Source organism: Dermochelys coriacea, chromosome 4 (genome assembly GCF_009764565.3).
Source record: "Dermochelys coriacea isolate rDerCor1 chromosome 4, rDerCor1.pri.v4, whole genome shotgun sequence".
Taxonomy (NCBI): Eukaryota; Metazoa; Chordata; order Testudines; family Dermochelyidae; genus Dermochelys; species Dermochelys coriacea.
The window spans coordinates 98,660,707-98,673,925 of NC_050071.1; the positions used below are offsets into that span (position 1 = coordinate 98,660,707).

The following is a 13,219-nucleotide window of genomic DNA, read 5'->3' on the forward strand; positions in this document are numbered from 1 at the left end:
ATCCCCACATCTGTATAAGTCAGAATTCAACTCTGTTCTCCGGAAGTTAGTCTAATAATCCACCATATCTCCTTAGTCTGAGCTCAACAATTTCATTTTCATAAAGAGAGAATGAGTGTTACTTGAATGGAAAAACTGTTTCCTACGCTACCAGGACTCCGAGCTATCTTCGAGATACCACTGACTTCCTGAAGAAACTACAATCCATTGGTGATCTTCCAGAAAACACCATCCTGGCCACTATGGATGTAGAAGCCCTCTACACCAACATTCCACACAAAGATGGACTAAACTAGCCATCAGGAACAATATCCCCGATAATGCCACGGCAAACCCGGTGGCTGAACTTTGTGATTTTGTCCTCACCCACAACTATTTCACATATGGGGACAATATATACCTTCAACTCAGTGGCACCGCTATGGGTACCCGCGTGGCCCCACAGTTTGCCAACATTTTATAGCTGACTTAGAATAACGCTTCCTTATCTCTTGTCCCCTAATGCCCCTACTCTACTTGTGCTACGTTGATGACATCTTCATCATCTGGACCCATGGAAAAGAAGCCCTTGAGGAATTCCACCAGGATTTCAACAATTTCCATCCCACCATGAACCTCAGCCTAGACCAGTCCACACAAGCAGTCCATTTCCTAGACACTACTGTGCTAATAAGCGATGGTCACATAAACACCACCCTATACCAAAAACCTACTGACTGTTGTACTTACCTACATGCCTCCAGCTTCCATCCAGGACACACTACACGATCCATTGTTTACAGCCAAGCTCTAAGATACAATCGCATTTGCTCCAATCCCTCAGACAGAGACAAACACCTACAAGATCTCTATCAAGCATTCTTAAACCTTACAATACCCACCTGCTGAAGTGAAAAAAAGAGCTTGACAGAGCCAGAAGAGTACCCAGAAGTCACCTACTACAGGACAGGCCCAACAAAGAAAGTAACAGAATGCCACTAGCCGTCACCTTCAGCTCCCAACTAAAACCCCTCCAGCTCATCATCAAAGACCTACAACCTATCCTGAAAGATGATCCCTCACTCTCACAGATCTTGGGAGACAGACTAGTCCTTGCTTATAGACAGCCCCCCAACCTGAAGCAAATACTCACCAGCAACCACACCCAAAAACACTAACCCAGGCACCTATCCTTGCAACAAAGCCGGATGCCAACTCTGTCCACATATCTATTCAAGTGACACCATCATAGGAGCTAATCACATCAGCCCATGCCATCAGCAGCTTGTTCACCTGCACATTTACCAATGTGGTATATGCCATCATGTGCCAGCAATGCCCCTCTTCCATGTACATTGGCCAAACCAGACAGTCTCTATGCAAAAGAATAAATGGACACAAATCTGACATTAGGAATCATAACATTCAAAACCAGTTGGAGAACACTTCAACCTCTGTAATCACTTAGTGAAGACTTAAAGGTGGCAATTTTGCAAAAGAAAAGCTTCAAAAACAGACTCCAAGGAGAAGCTGCTGAACTTGAATTAATATGCAAACTAGATACCATTAACTTAGGTTTGAACAGGTTTCAGAGTAGCCGCCGTGTTAGTCTGTATTCGCAAAAAGAAAAGGAGTACTTGTGGCATCTTAGAGACTAACAAATTTATTTGAGCATAAGCTTTCGTGAGCTACAGCTCACTTCATCGGATGCATTTGGTGGAAAATACAGAGGGGAGATTTATATACACACACAGAGAACATGAAACAATGGGTTTTATCATACACACTGTAAGGAGAGTGATCACTTAAGATGAGCCATCACCAGCAGCAGCGGGGGGAGGGAGGAAAACTTTTCATGGTGACAAGCAAGGTAGGCTATTTCCAGCAGTTAACAAGAACATCTGAGGAACAGTGGGGGGGGGGGGGGGGGGAGGAGAAATAACATGGGGAAATAGTTTTACTTTGTGTAATGACTCATCCATTCCCAGTCTCTATTCAAGCCTAAGTTAATTGTATCCAGTTTGCAAATTAATTCCAATTCAGCAGTCTCTCATTGGAGTCTGGTTTTGAAGTTTTTTTGTTGAAGGATAGCCACCCTCAGGTCTGTAATCCAGTGACCAGAGAGAATGAAGTGTTCTCCAATTGGTTTTTGGAATGTTATAATTCTTGACGTCTGATTTGTGTCCATTTATTCTTTTACGTAGAGACTGTCCAGTTTGACCAATGTACATGGCAGAGGGGCATTGCTGGCACATGATGGCATATATCACATTGGTAGATGCTCAGGTGAAGGAGCCTCTGATAGTGTGGCTGATGTGATTAGGCCCTATGATGGTGTCCCCTGAATAGATATGTGGACAGAGTTGGCAACGGGCTTTGTTGCAAGGATAGGTTCCTGGGTTAGTGGTTCCGTTGTGTGGTGTGTGGTTGCTGGTGAATATTTGCTTCAGATTGGGGGGCTGTCTGTAAGCAAGGACTGGCCTGTCTCCCAAGATCTGTGAGAGTGATGGGTCGTCCTTCAGGATAGGTTGTAGATCCTCGATGATGCGTTGGAGAGGTTTTAGTTGGGGGCTGTAGGTGATGGCTAGTGGCGTTCTGTTATTTTCTTTGTTGGGCCTGTCCTGTAGTAGGTGACTTCTGGGTACTCTTCTGGCTCTGTCAATCTGTTTCTTCACTTCAGCAGGTGGGCACTGTAGTTGTAGGAATGCATGATAGAGATCTTGTAGGTGTTTGTCTCTGTCTGAGGGGTTGGAGCAAATGCGGTTATATCGTAGAGCTTGGCTGTAGACAATGGATCGTGTGGTATGATCTGGATGAAAGCTAGAGGCATGTAGGTAGGAATAGCGGTCAGTAGGTTTCCAAAATAGGGTGGTGTTTATGTGACCATCCCTTATTAGCACCATAGTGTCCAGGAAGTGGATCTCTTGTGTGGACTGGTCCAGGCTGAGGTTGATGGTGGGATGGAAATTGTTGAAATCATGGTGAATTCCTCAAGGGCTTCTTTTCCATGGGTCCAGATGACGAAGATGTCATCAATGTAGCGCAAGTAGAGTAGAGGCATTAGAGGACGAGAGCTGAGGAAGCGTTGTTCTAAGTCAGCTATAAAAATGTTGGCATACTATGGGGCCATGCGGGTACCCATCGCAGTGCTGCTGATTTGAAGGTATACATTGTCCCCAAATGTGAAACAGTTATAGCTGAGGACAAAGTCACAAAGTTCAGCCACCAGGTTAGCCGTGACATTATTGGGGATACTGTTCCTGACGGCTTGTAGTCCATCTTTGTGTGGAATGTTGGTGTAGAGGGCTTCTACATCCATAGTGGCTAGGATGGTGTTTTTAGGAAGATCACCAATGGATTGTAGTTTCCTCAGGAAGTCAGTGGTGTCTTGAAGATAGCTGGGAGTGCTGGTAACGTAGGGCCTGAGGAGGTAGTCTACATAGCCAGACAATCCTGCTGTCAGGGTGCCAATGCCTGAGATGATGGGGCATCCAGGATTTCCAGGTTTATGGATCTTGGGTAGCAGATAGAATACCCCAGATCGGGATTCTAGGGGTGTGTCAGTGAGGATTTGTTCTTGTGCTTTTTCAGGGAGTTTTTTGAGCAAATGCTGTAGTTTCTTCTGGTAACTCTCAGTGGGATCAGAGGGTAATGGCTTGTAGAAAGTGGTGTTGGATAGCTGCCTAGTAGCCTCTTGTTCATACTCCGACCTATTCATGATGACGACAGCACCTCCTTTGTCAGCCTTTTTGATTATGATGTCAGAGTTGTTTCTGAGGCTGTGGATGGCATTGTGTTATGCACGGCAAGTGATGGGGCAAGTGATGGGGCAAGTGATGCTGCTTTTCCACAATTTCAGCTCGTGCACGTCGGCGGAAGCACTCTATGTAGAAGTCCAGTCTGTTGTTTTGACCTTCAGGAGGAGTCCACCCAGAATCCTTCTTTTTGTAGTGTTGGTAGGAAGGTCTCTGTGGGTTAATATGTTGGTCAGAGGTGTGTTGGAAATATTCCTTGAGTCGGAGACGTCGAAAATAGGATTCTAGGTCACCACAGAACTGTATCATGTTCGTGAGGGTGGAGGGGCAAAAGGAGAGGCCCCGAGATAGGACAGATTCTTCTGCTGGGTTAAGAGTATAGTTGGATAGATTAACAATATTGCTGGATGGGTTATGGGAACCACTGTTGTGGCCCCTTTTGGCATGTAGTAGTTTAGATAGCTTAGTGTCCTTTTTCTTTTGTAGAGAAGCAAAGTGTGTGTTGTAAATGGCTTGTCTAGTTTTTGTAAAGTCCAGCCACGAGGAAGTTTGTGTGGAAGGTTGGTTCTTTATGAGAGTATCCTGTTTTGAGAGCTCATTCTTAATCTTTCCCTGTTTGCTGTAGAAGAATTATCACTTCAAAAGTTTTTTTTTCTCCTGCTGATAATAGCTCCCCTTAATTAATTAGCCTCTTACAGTTGGTATGGGTACTTCCACCTTTTCATGTTCTCTGTATGTATAAATATCTCTTACTATTTTCCAGTTCTTGCATCCGAATGGTGGGGCTGTAAGCCACGAAAGCTTACGCTCAAATAAATTTGTTAATCTCTAAGGTGCCACAAGTACTCCTGTTCTTTTTGTGTTTCCTTTGTACCACGCAAACAGGGAGGGAAACTAACAGAATACCTATGGGAGTGGCAGTAAATTTTTTTTTAGTTTGCTATTTAAATCTGGAATTTTTTTCTAGCTCTTCACTTCACAGCCTCAAATAGAGCTACATGCAAGTTAACCATTCTTAGATAGCCATAAAAGAGGCAATTTAAAGACAATGATGTTATTTACAGACAGATTAATCTCATTTCATTATAATCCATATGAATATAATTAAAATTAAAAATCTATGGTATTTTGGGGCCTTCTCTAATTTTTAATTTTAAGAACTAAGGCTACAATTCTCATCGTGTGTGAGGATTTACCATTAATAATGGAGATCTAATAACCTTGATCTAATAACAGCTAAAGCCTGGGACTTGGAGACAGGCAATCCTGGTTCTATTCCTGGCATTGCCACTGACACACCGTGTTATCTTGGGCTAGTTAATCTTTGGGCCTCTGCTTCAGTTTCTCCAGCTGTAAATTAGAGATATGCCGCACATACTATTCCTCACAGGAGTGTTTTAAGGCTTACTTTATTCATGTTCATAGAGCATTTTAAGATCTTCAGCTGGATCACAGGCTAGTAAAGATATCAGCTTGCTGCATAACTTGACTACGGAATTACCAGCCCTTTCAATACTAATTGGAGAAAGATGTGTTCAGGTTTAAGGAATAGAGATCTACCTAACAATTCCACATATATACCAGACACAAGCAGACATGCTTAGAAATATTTCTCTCTACTATACTTCTGGTGGGGGAGATCCATTCCTTTCCAGTGGCTGCCAGGACTGGTGCCGTAATTTTCTGCATCTACAAAATAGTCTAGGCAGTGGCCATGTACACCCCAAATGAGTCTCCCATTGCAGGTTGTTATCAGTACCGTGTATGTTTCTCTTCTTCCCTCTCAATTATTTTGTTGGAACGATGCCTGGACCTGAGCTGGGACATGAATGTAAATCTCATAAAGGGACCACCCATGCCTCTAAAAACCCACGAAGACAAGATTGTATTGGTCTATGATATGGTGAAGCTTGACTAAACTCTTCTGCATGTTTGAGCAAGAAAACAGCACATTGAATGCAGAGCATCTTCCTCTATTGTAAATGATGCCTTGGGTCATCTGATCTGCTTTAGCACAACACTATGGAGCATCAAAGGAAAACATGCCAGGCAAAGAGAAGACAGGACTAGTCTATTTGACCAAGTGAACGCAAACACCAGGAGACCAATAATAATAAAGGAAAGAGGCAAAGCTCACATGGAACATAACAAAAAACACAAGCAGGAGGAGGTGACAAACTAACAATTGAGAGAAAAGTAAACAAGGACCTTGGGAAAGTAAGAAGATGAGAGAAAACCCATTCCCTAGAAACAGCACCTATGTTGGCAGATAGAAGTGCTGCCTCCAGAAAAAAAGTGCTGCCTTATTCAAAGCTTTGAGAAGTGGCAGAAATAGACCAAAAGCCCTAACTCACTTGACAAGTAAAAACCAAAACCAAACCAAAAAAAAAAATCAGTGAAAGGCAAGTGAATGGAATAATTTCAAGGCTTAAAAAATGTTTGATTTTATATACTTGAAATTTTTTCCCAGGAAAATCCAGAGAATTCTTTCTTTCCCCCAGTCCACTACCTCCTCTTGCTACTTTTTTGCCTCTCTTTCCCTCCATATTCCAATGTGCATTAGGATCAGACTTCAAATAAGGGAACCACAATTCATTTTCAGAGTGCAGAAACTAAGTAATATGTGCTGAATCAGGCCCACAGAAAGTGGCTCCCCTTATTTTTGGGAACTATATACCACAAGACCGATCATCTTCCACAAGGAGTAGGAGTGGGTGAGCTGCTGCCTTGGCATTCCAGAACCACCATTAGCTAGAAAGGAGTCTTACAAAACCTTGAGCCTACATACTTGCAGATCCATGCTTTGTTACTACTTCATCACAGAAATCCAGTCCGTAGTCTTACTCTACCAGATGAAAACACCTGTGCTTGATACTCATTTAAATATAAATCTGACAATCTCTATTAACACCGATTTGATTTCCCTCCTATTCCCCTTGCCACATCCCTCTACATACACACAAGCTGTGCTATCAGAAACATCTAGTAGCTCCTTTTGCTAGTGACTCCAGTTCACCTGTAAGTCAGACCAGGTAGTGTCAATCAGACCACATTAAGGCAATCTATGCTCTAGGAATATGATGACAATGGGTTCCCATGTGGCTCCATCCCTGCGCTGTGGCCCTGCTGTCTACTTGAAGTGTTGGTGGTAGAGACTGCAGCATAGGACCCCTCTTTCCCACCCCAGGAAGAGCAGCAGGGACACCCCGCATTCCTTCAGGAGCAGCAGAAGACCCTTTTTCTCCTGAGAAGACAGTGCAGAGAGGGATAACACTTAGTACTTAGCTCATCAGCTTCAATGTCTCTTTGGTGCACAAGCCAAGCATATTAGACTCTTCTCTGGCCACTCACCCACAGTCCTTTGCTGGCATGATATAGGAGGCTACCACCACCCCATACTATTTTGCGTATAATTAACTCCCTACTTAGATGCATGGGGAAGTTCACCCCTCTTAGGGGCTATTATTTCAGGCTGTCTGCAGACTCAGGCAGACATCATTACATTGATTTACACTTGGTTCATGTTTTCAAACTTTTCTCCAAGACCAAGAGGATGGCGGGGTGGGAGGGGAGAAAGTCATAGGAAAGATGAGATTCTGATGTGATCACATGATTCCAGAAGCTAAGGTTCTAGGAACAGGCCTGTCATGCTCATGCCTTATTCCAGTCCTGGTGGCCATGGGAAACAGGAACAAAGAAATATTTGGATTATGAAAGATGTATAGTAGGATTAGAACATGTAAACATAAGCCCTCTGTTTCCCCAACCCTAATAACAAACAGGTCTCCTGCCATCTTTTTTTCCCCAAAGTTCAATTTATTTAGTTCCTTTCCTCACACAATATTCCCTCCACATTCTCAGACTAGCCTTGTTGCCTTGCTCTGGCCACTTTCTAACCTTTGGACACCATCCTTTGAGATCAGTGATTACTAATGTAGAGAACATTCCAAATAAGGTCTGATAAGGGCCTTGTACAGAGGAATCATTACCACCCCATTTAAAACCAATTCCCCAGGTTACGTATCAAAGCATCTTATTTATTTTCTCTGCAGTTGCCACACACTGTCTGTCCTTCATATTAGGTCTCATTAAATGTTTCCCCCTTTCCTCCAGGTCCCTTTCCTAGACAGTTGTGATTTAAAAGAGGAAAGCATAATCTAATTGTCTAACATAAGATTAAAGCCAAAAAAAATCAAAATTCTAATCCAAGTTTTTACACTGCCACCTTCTGATATTTTAGCTAAGCCAGTTAACTTCCTCAACCTCAATAGTCCTCACTCACAAAAATGAAGATAATTTATCACACAAGTTTTATTTGAATAATTTAACAGTTTATAAAGCACTTTGAAAATGGAAAGTGCTATGAAAATGTTAAATTTTATATTTTCTCTCTAGTTTCTTCCAGCTCTATAAAGCGTAGTAGACAAGCAGTGTCTTTTAAAAGTGCATTTTTCTGGACAATAGAAAATGATTTAATTACAACTTGGTAATAGCATCTCAAAAGTTTTAGTTTATTGGAACTGACCAGGCAAAAAAACAAAAACAAAACAAAAACAGAAATTGCCAACACTTTTTGTAAACCTTCTGATTCATAAACTGCTAAATCAAATTGTTAAAGCTATATAAAAAGCCAACCATAGCAGAATTAAATCTTTTCAGTCAAGTTTCAGACCAGAAGAAAGATTTTTCATGATGTTAGTAGTCCCTTAATATAGATTCTCCTTTCAGAAGAGTTTCCTCAACCTTAAGAATTGTGAAGCTAGTAGATTCTGCTCTTATAATATTTTATTTTCATTTGTTTCTATGTGGCAATGGATTATAATGTATCATATCATTATGTAGGAGTGAATTTTTATCTTGAAGGCCATTTTGGTAATTCTCTATAGCTCCCTTCCCTTTCATCTACTAGCTTAACTGGCCATAAGAACTTCTAAAGGTTTGCTCTCTCCCTCTCAACTCTTTTTCAGTGAATCTGCAATACAAAAATGAGAAGTACCATTTCAGTCTGGTCCAAAGTTAGCAAGACAAGGAAGCAAATTAAAACAAAAGCCATCTGTATGCAAACCCTGACTGAAGATACTTCTCTCTTGGACAAGGATAACCAAGCTGCATAATCTTGAAAGAGCAGACCTCATACCTCTCAGCTGTTGCTTAGACTATTAAGACAGTGAGTTTTACAACCTTAATTTACCACCGTGCCACACACAGACCTGGTGTTCTTGTTATAATAGACTGACATCAGAAATGATCCATCTATTCATTACACCCCACTGCATCTAAATTACCTATTACAATTATAGCTATGCAATGGAGCAGGGAATTTCTGAAAACTAAAAATGCCAAACACCACACAACACACCAGAATTCTAACATTATTTTGTTTGAAGCTGGAAAGCTAAGACTAATTAGAATGGTTTATACATCTAATTACATTGCTGATTCAATCATGAATGTGAAATTACAAAACCTTTAGTGAGAAGAAATTCTAAAAATGGCATTGTGCGGGTGCATATTTATTCTGTTCCAAAGACTCATATGTTTACTCAGTTTACAAACCAAAAGGTTGTTTTGTAAACGTCAGTGCTGCAAACTCAACCTGGTATCTGAAAATTCAAGCTGTGTTCTGCTTTCTATATCATCACTACCACTGGCAATACAATTCTGCAAACAGAAACTGTATAGACAGAAAATTTCAAGCTACATCAATTTAGACACTTGTATGAGATCACCTTGATTGCTATAGGAGGTGAAGACCAAGGCAGAATAGTATCCAGCTCACTCTTCCATAGCTATATGGTCTTGCAGTGCTAACAGGAGCAGGTGCCATTACTCATATAATCACTCTTCTGACTATAATTATACCTTTAACTCCCTTTCAGCTGCTGCTCCCTCCTAGAAGATGAGGCCCCTGCATCTATCAAACATTCTCACCTCAACCTCTCGAGGATAGTGGTAATCTTCATCCCCAGGTAGGTCCAATTCATTATCACTCCCCAACCAACCTTCACTCTGCCACCAGCCAGCCTTCCTGTTATCACCCACTCTTGGCTCCAAACCAGCTCCTTCTGGTCTGTGCTCTTGACATAATCTGGCTTCCCACACTTGTTCCTGACCTCATGGTTGGGTTCAGAACCAGCATTAAGAGAAGAGGGTCCATTGCCAAGAATGCAAGCCAGGGATGAAGCGAGCTTTCCCATCCCAGGAAGCTGGGATGAATCAAAACTCATCCCCAGCATAGTGGGTCTGGCCAATACCACGAAGTTTAGGAAAAAGTAGCACAGCAACATTCCTACCTTTGTTATTTTTGTGGTGTTCTTGATTTGTATCTTTGGTACATGGTGAGAAGGTCAGATTCTCCCAACCTCCAATCTGTTACACTCATTTTTGGTGCTTTTTATGTAGGATAGTCCTTGCTTTATTTATTTATTTTACATTATGCAGCATCTAGAGACCTGTTGTGATATGCTCCCATTGTTTCTGCCCTGTCCCTCAAAATATCAAGAGAGATGAAAAGTTACAATTGGTCTCTTTGTTTAGGTGGTTCGGAAGCAAACTGACCAATGTATTCAATAATTTATCCCCTTTTTGATAAAGGAATAGAGACGATCTGAATGCAAAAATTACCAACATTAACATCCTCTTGTTTGAATCTGGAGAACTGCAACTAATTATAATTGCTCACACACTCTAATTATGTTGCTGATCTATCAGCTAACATCAGTAGAAGAGCTGAATAAATTGCACAATAGCTGGGACAGACAGTCAATCTCTCAATGGGACATAATGAAACATGCCAGCAGATTTAAAGCATGCTTATCAGTTGCATGGTCTACAAAATCAAAAGCCAACTGCAAAGTGTCTTTACCTTCCTAAAGGAGAAACACTAAATTTTAAGAGTATAATGCTTCTGACCTGGGCAGATCCTGGAATTAAAACAAATTTAGCCCCTTGGCTTTCCATTAGCTAATGGTTAAATACATTATGCAAAAGAAAACATGCAGAGAAAACACAGCTGATGCGTTTGTTTTATTCTTACTGTCAGCTCTCTGTGCACAGTGTGAGTGGCAGGCCGCTTTAAATTGAGCTCAATGCTAGTGGTGTCCTGCTTCAGTTCCACCGGAGATCCATCCTCTCTGGCCACCCCTTCAAACTTTGGAGATCTTCTTAGTAAAGGAGCAAATATCACTGTTGTACATTCTTTCTCCTTCTCTTCAAGTCCATTGAAGGTTTCGCCATTCATACTGACTTTTCCATCTACCTGCAGAACAATAAATAAATTCTCTGAGGAAATAACACAGAAGATATCAATATCTTCAATATTGTTCAATATCTTCTTGTTCAATATCTTCATTAATAATCTGGAGGATGGTGTGGACTGCACCCTCAGCAAGTTTGCAGATGACACTAAACTGGGAGGAGTGGTAGATACGCTGGAGGGTAGGGATAGGATACAGAGGGCCCTAGACAAATTAGAGGATTGGGCCAAAAGAAATCTGATGAGGTTCAACAAGGACAAGTGCAGAGTCCTGATCTTAGGATGGAAGAATCCCATGCACCGCTACAGACAAGGGACCAAATGGCTAGGCAGCAGTACTGCAGAAAGGACCTAACGGTTACAGTGGACGAGAAGCTGGATATGAGTCAACAGTGTGCCCTTGTTGCCAAGAAGGCCAATGGCATTTTGAGCTGTATACGTAGGGGCATTGCCAGCAGATCGAGGGACGTGATCGTTCCCCTCTATTCGACATTGGTGAGGCCTCATCTGGAGTACTGTGTCCAGTTTTGGGCCCCACTCTACAAGAAGGATGTGGAAAAATTGGAAAACGTCCAGCGGAGGGCAACAAAAATGATTAGGGCACTGGAACACATGATTTATGAGGAGAGGATGAGGGAACTGGGATTGTTAAATCTGCGGAAGTGAGGAATGAGGGGAGATTTGATAGGTGCTTTCAACTACCTGAAAGGGGGTTCCAAAGAGGATGGATCTAGACTGTTCTCAGTGGTAGCAGATGACAGAACAAGGAATAATGGTCTCAAGTTGCAGTGGGGGAGGTTTAAGTTGGATATTAGGAAAAACTTTTTCATTAGGAGGTGATGAAGCACTGGAATTCATTACCTAGGGAGGCGGTGGAATCTCCTTCCTTAGAGGTTTTTAAGGTCAGGCTTGACAAAGCCCTGGCTGGGATGATTTAGTTGGGGATTGGTCCTGCTTTGAGCAGTGGGTTGGACTAGATGACCTCCTGAGGTCCCTTCCAACCCTGATATTCTATGATTCTAAGATCAAGGTGGCATGTATTTTTCATTAATAAAATAATAAAGAATCTATATAAATACTAACAATGGTTTAGCACAAAATGAAAGACAGTCCCTGCCCTGAAGAGTTTACAGTAAAAAAGACAGACACTCAGGAGATAGAATCACTAGGAAATCCAGGAAGAGGAGAAAAACTTCTTTTCCCCCATAAGTTGTAAACACACTTTTGTGGGCATTAATCTAAAAAGTGTTGTTGTTTTTTTAAGAGGACAAAATCAGCGTGGTCACTCAGTCAGTAGGAAAAATCAGGGAATATTAGGGATGGGGAAGCTTCAATAAAAGCAAAAGAGGAGAGAGAAACTAATGAGGTGTGACCCTCAAAACTTCAGTAGATCATAATTCACAAGTGATGAAATAATTAAAAATCCACAATAAACTGCAAATTTTAGGCAGAGTTCTAAATGAAGAGGATGACTTGGAAATATGTCTTCACAGTACATTTTCAAGAGAGTGCACCAAATTTTAAAGGATACCTATATTGAATCCTTTATTATGCAGAGCATCACAGAGAGGCAAGAATGCTCAAGCATCTACAAACTATACCGGTGAACTGCTATGGAATCAGCCAGTCTTATCTTAATACTAGGAGGACTGTGCACTCTGGAGCACAGTAGCTTTATGTTTAAAAGGTCAAAAGCAGCAGAACTCAGCTGAGTATTCCTTTGCCCTACTACTCATAAGGGAGCAAGCCTGAAGTCAGTCCCTCTCCACCCCCCCCCCATCAAACAAGGGCTTGGAAACAAAGTCCCAATAGGCTGGGGGGGGGGAAGAGCAGAGAGGGGAAGCCCTCTCTGCTCTCCAGAGAAGAAAGGAGATATGTCACTCTGCTTTCCTCACTAGATGTCAAACAGACAATATCTATTAAAAATACACATCAGAAAAAAGTTAGCTATTTCCATTCTCAAGGCAAAAAAGTCACAGTTCAAGCTATCTTGGTCCCTTTTCCCAGCATTCATAACCCTACACTGAGGAGCACTGAATTTGGGATCAAGCTAGTTTTAACCGCATCTTCTTTAGCTTGATCATGTCACTGACTTTCCTTTAGTTCATGACTTTTTAAAAACAAAGTTCACATTTATTAATACCACTATTAGATTTTGAATTAGGGTAGCACCTAAAGGGTCCAGTCAGGATCAGGGCCCCATTGTGTAAGTCACTGTACATACATATAG

At 41.7% G+C, this 13,219-nt stretch overlaps 1 protein-coding gene across 11 annotated transcripts in view; it reads right to left on the bottom strand.

Moving 5' to 3' along the window:
* LIMCH1 (LIM and calponin homology domains 1) overlaps positions 1-13,219 on the bottom strand; it is a 305,875-nt gene that overhangs the window by 52,900 nt on the left and 239,756 nt on the right. For all 11 annotated transcript variants that reach the window (XM_038400177.2, XM_038400184.2, XM_038400172.2 and 8 more), the window contains one exon: positions 10,771-10,992. In XM_038400177.2, the coding sequence (XP_038256105.1) occupies positions 10,771-10,992 (222 nt within the window). The remainder of the gene's footprint in view (positions 1-10,770; positions 10,993-13,219) is intronic.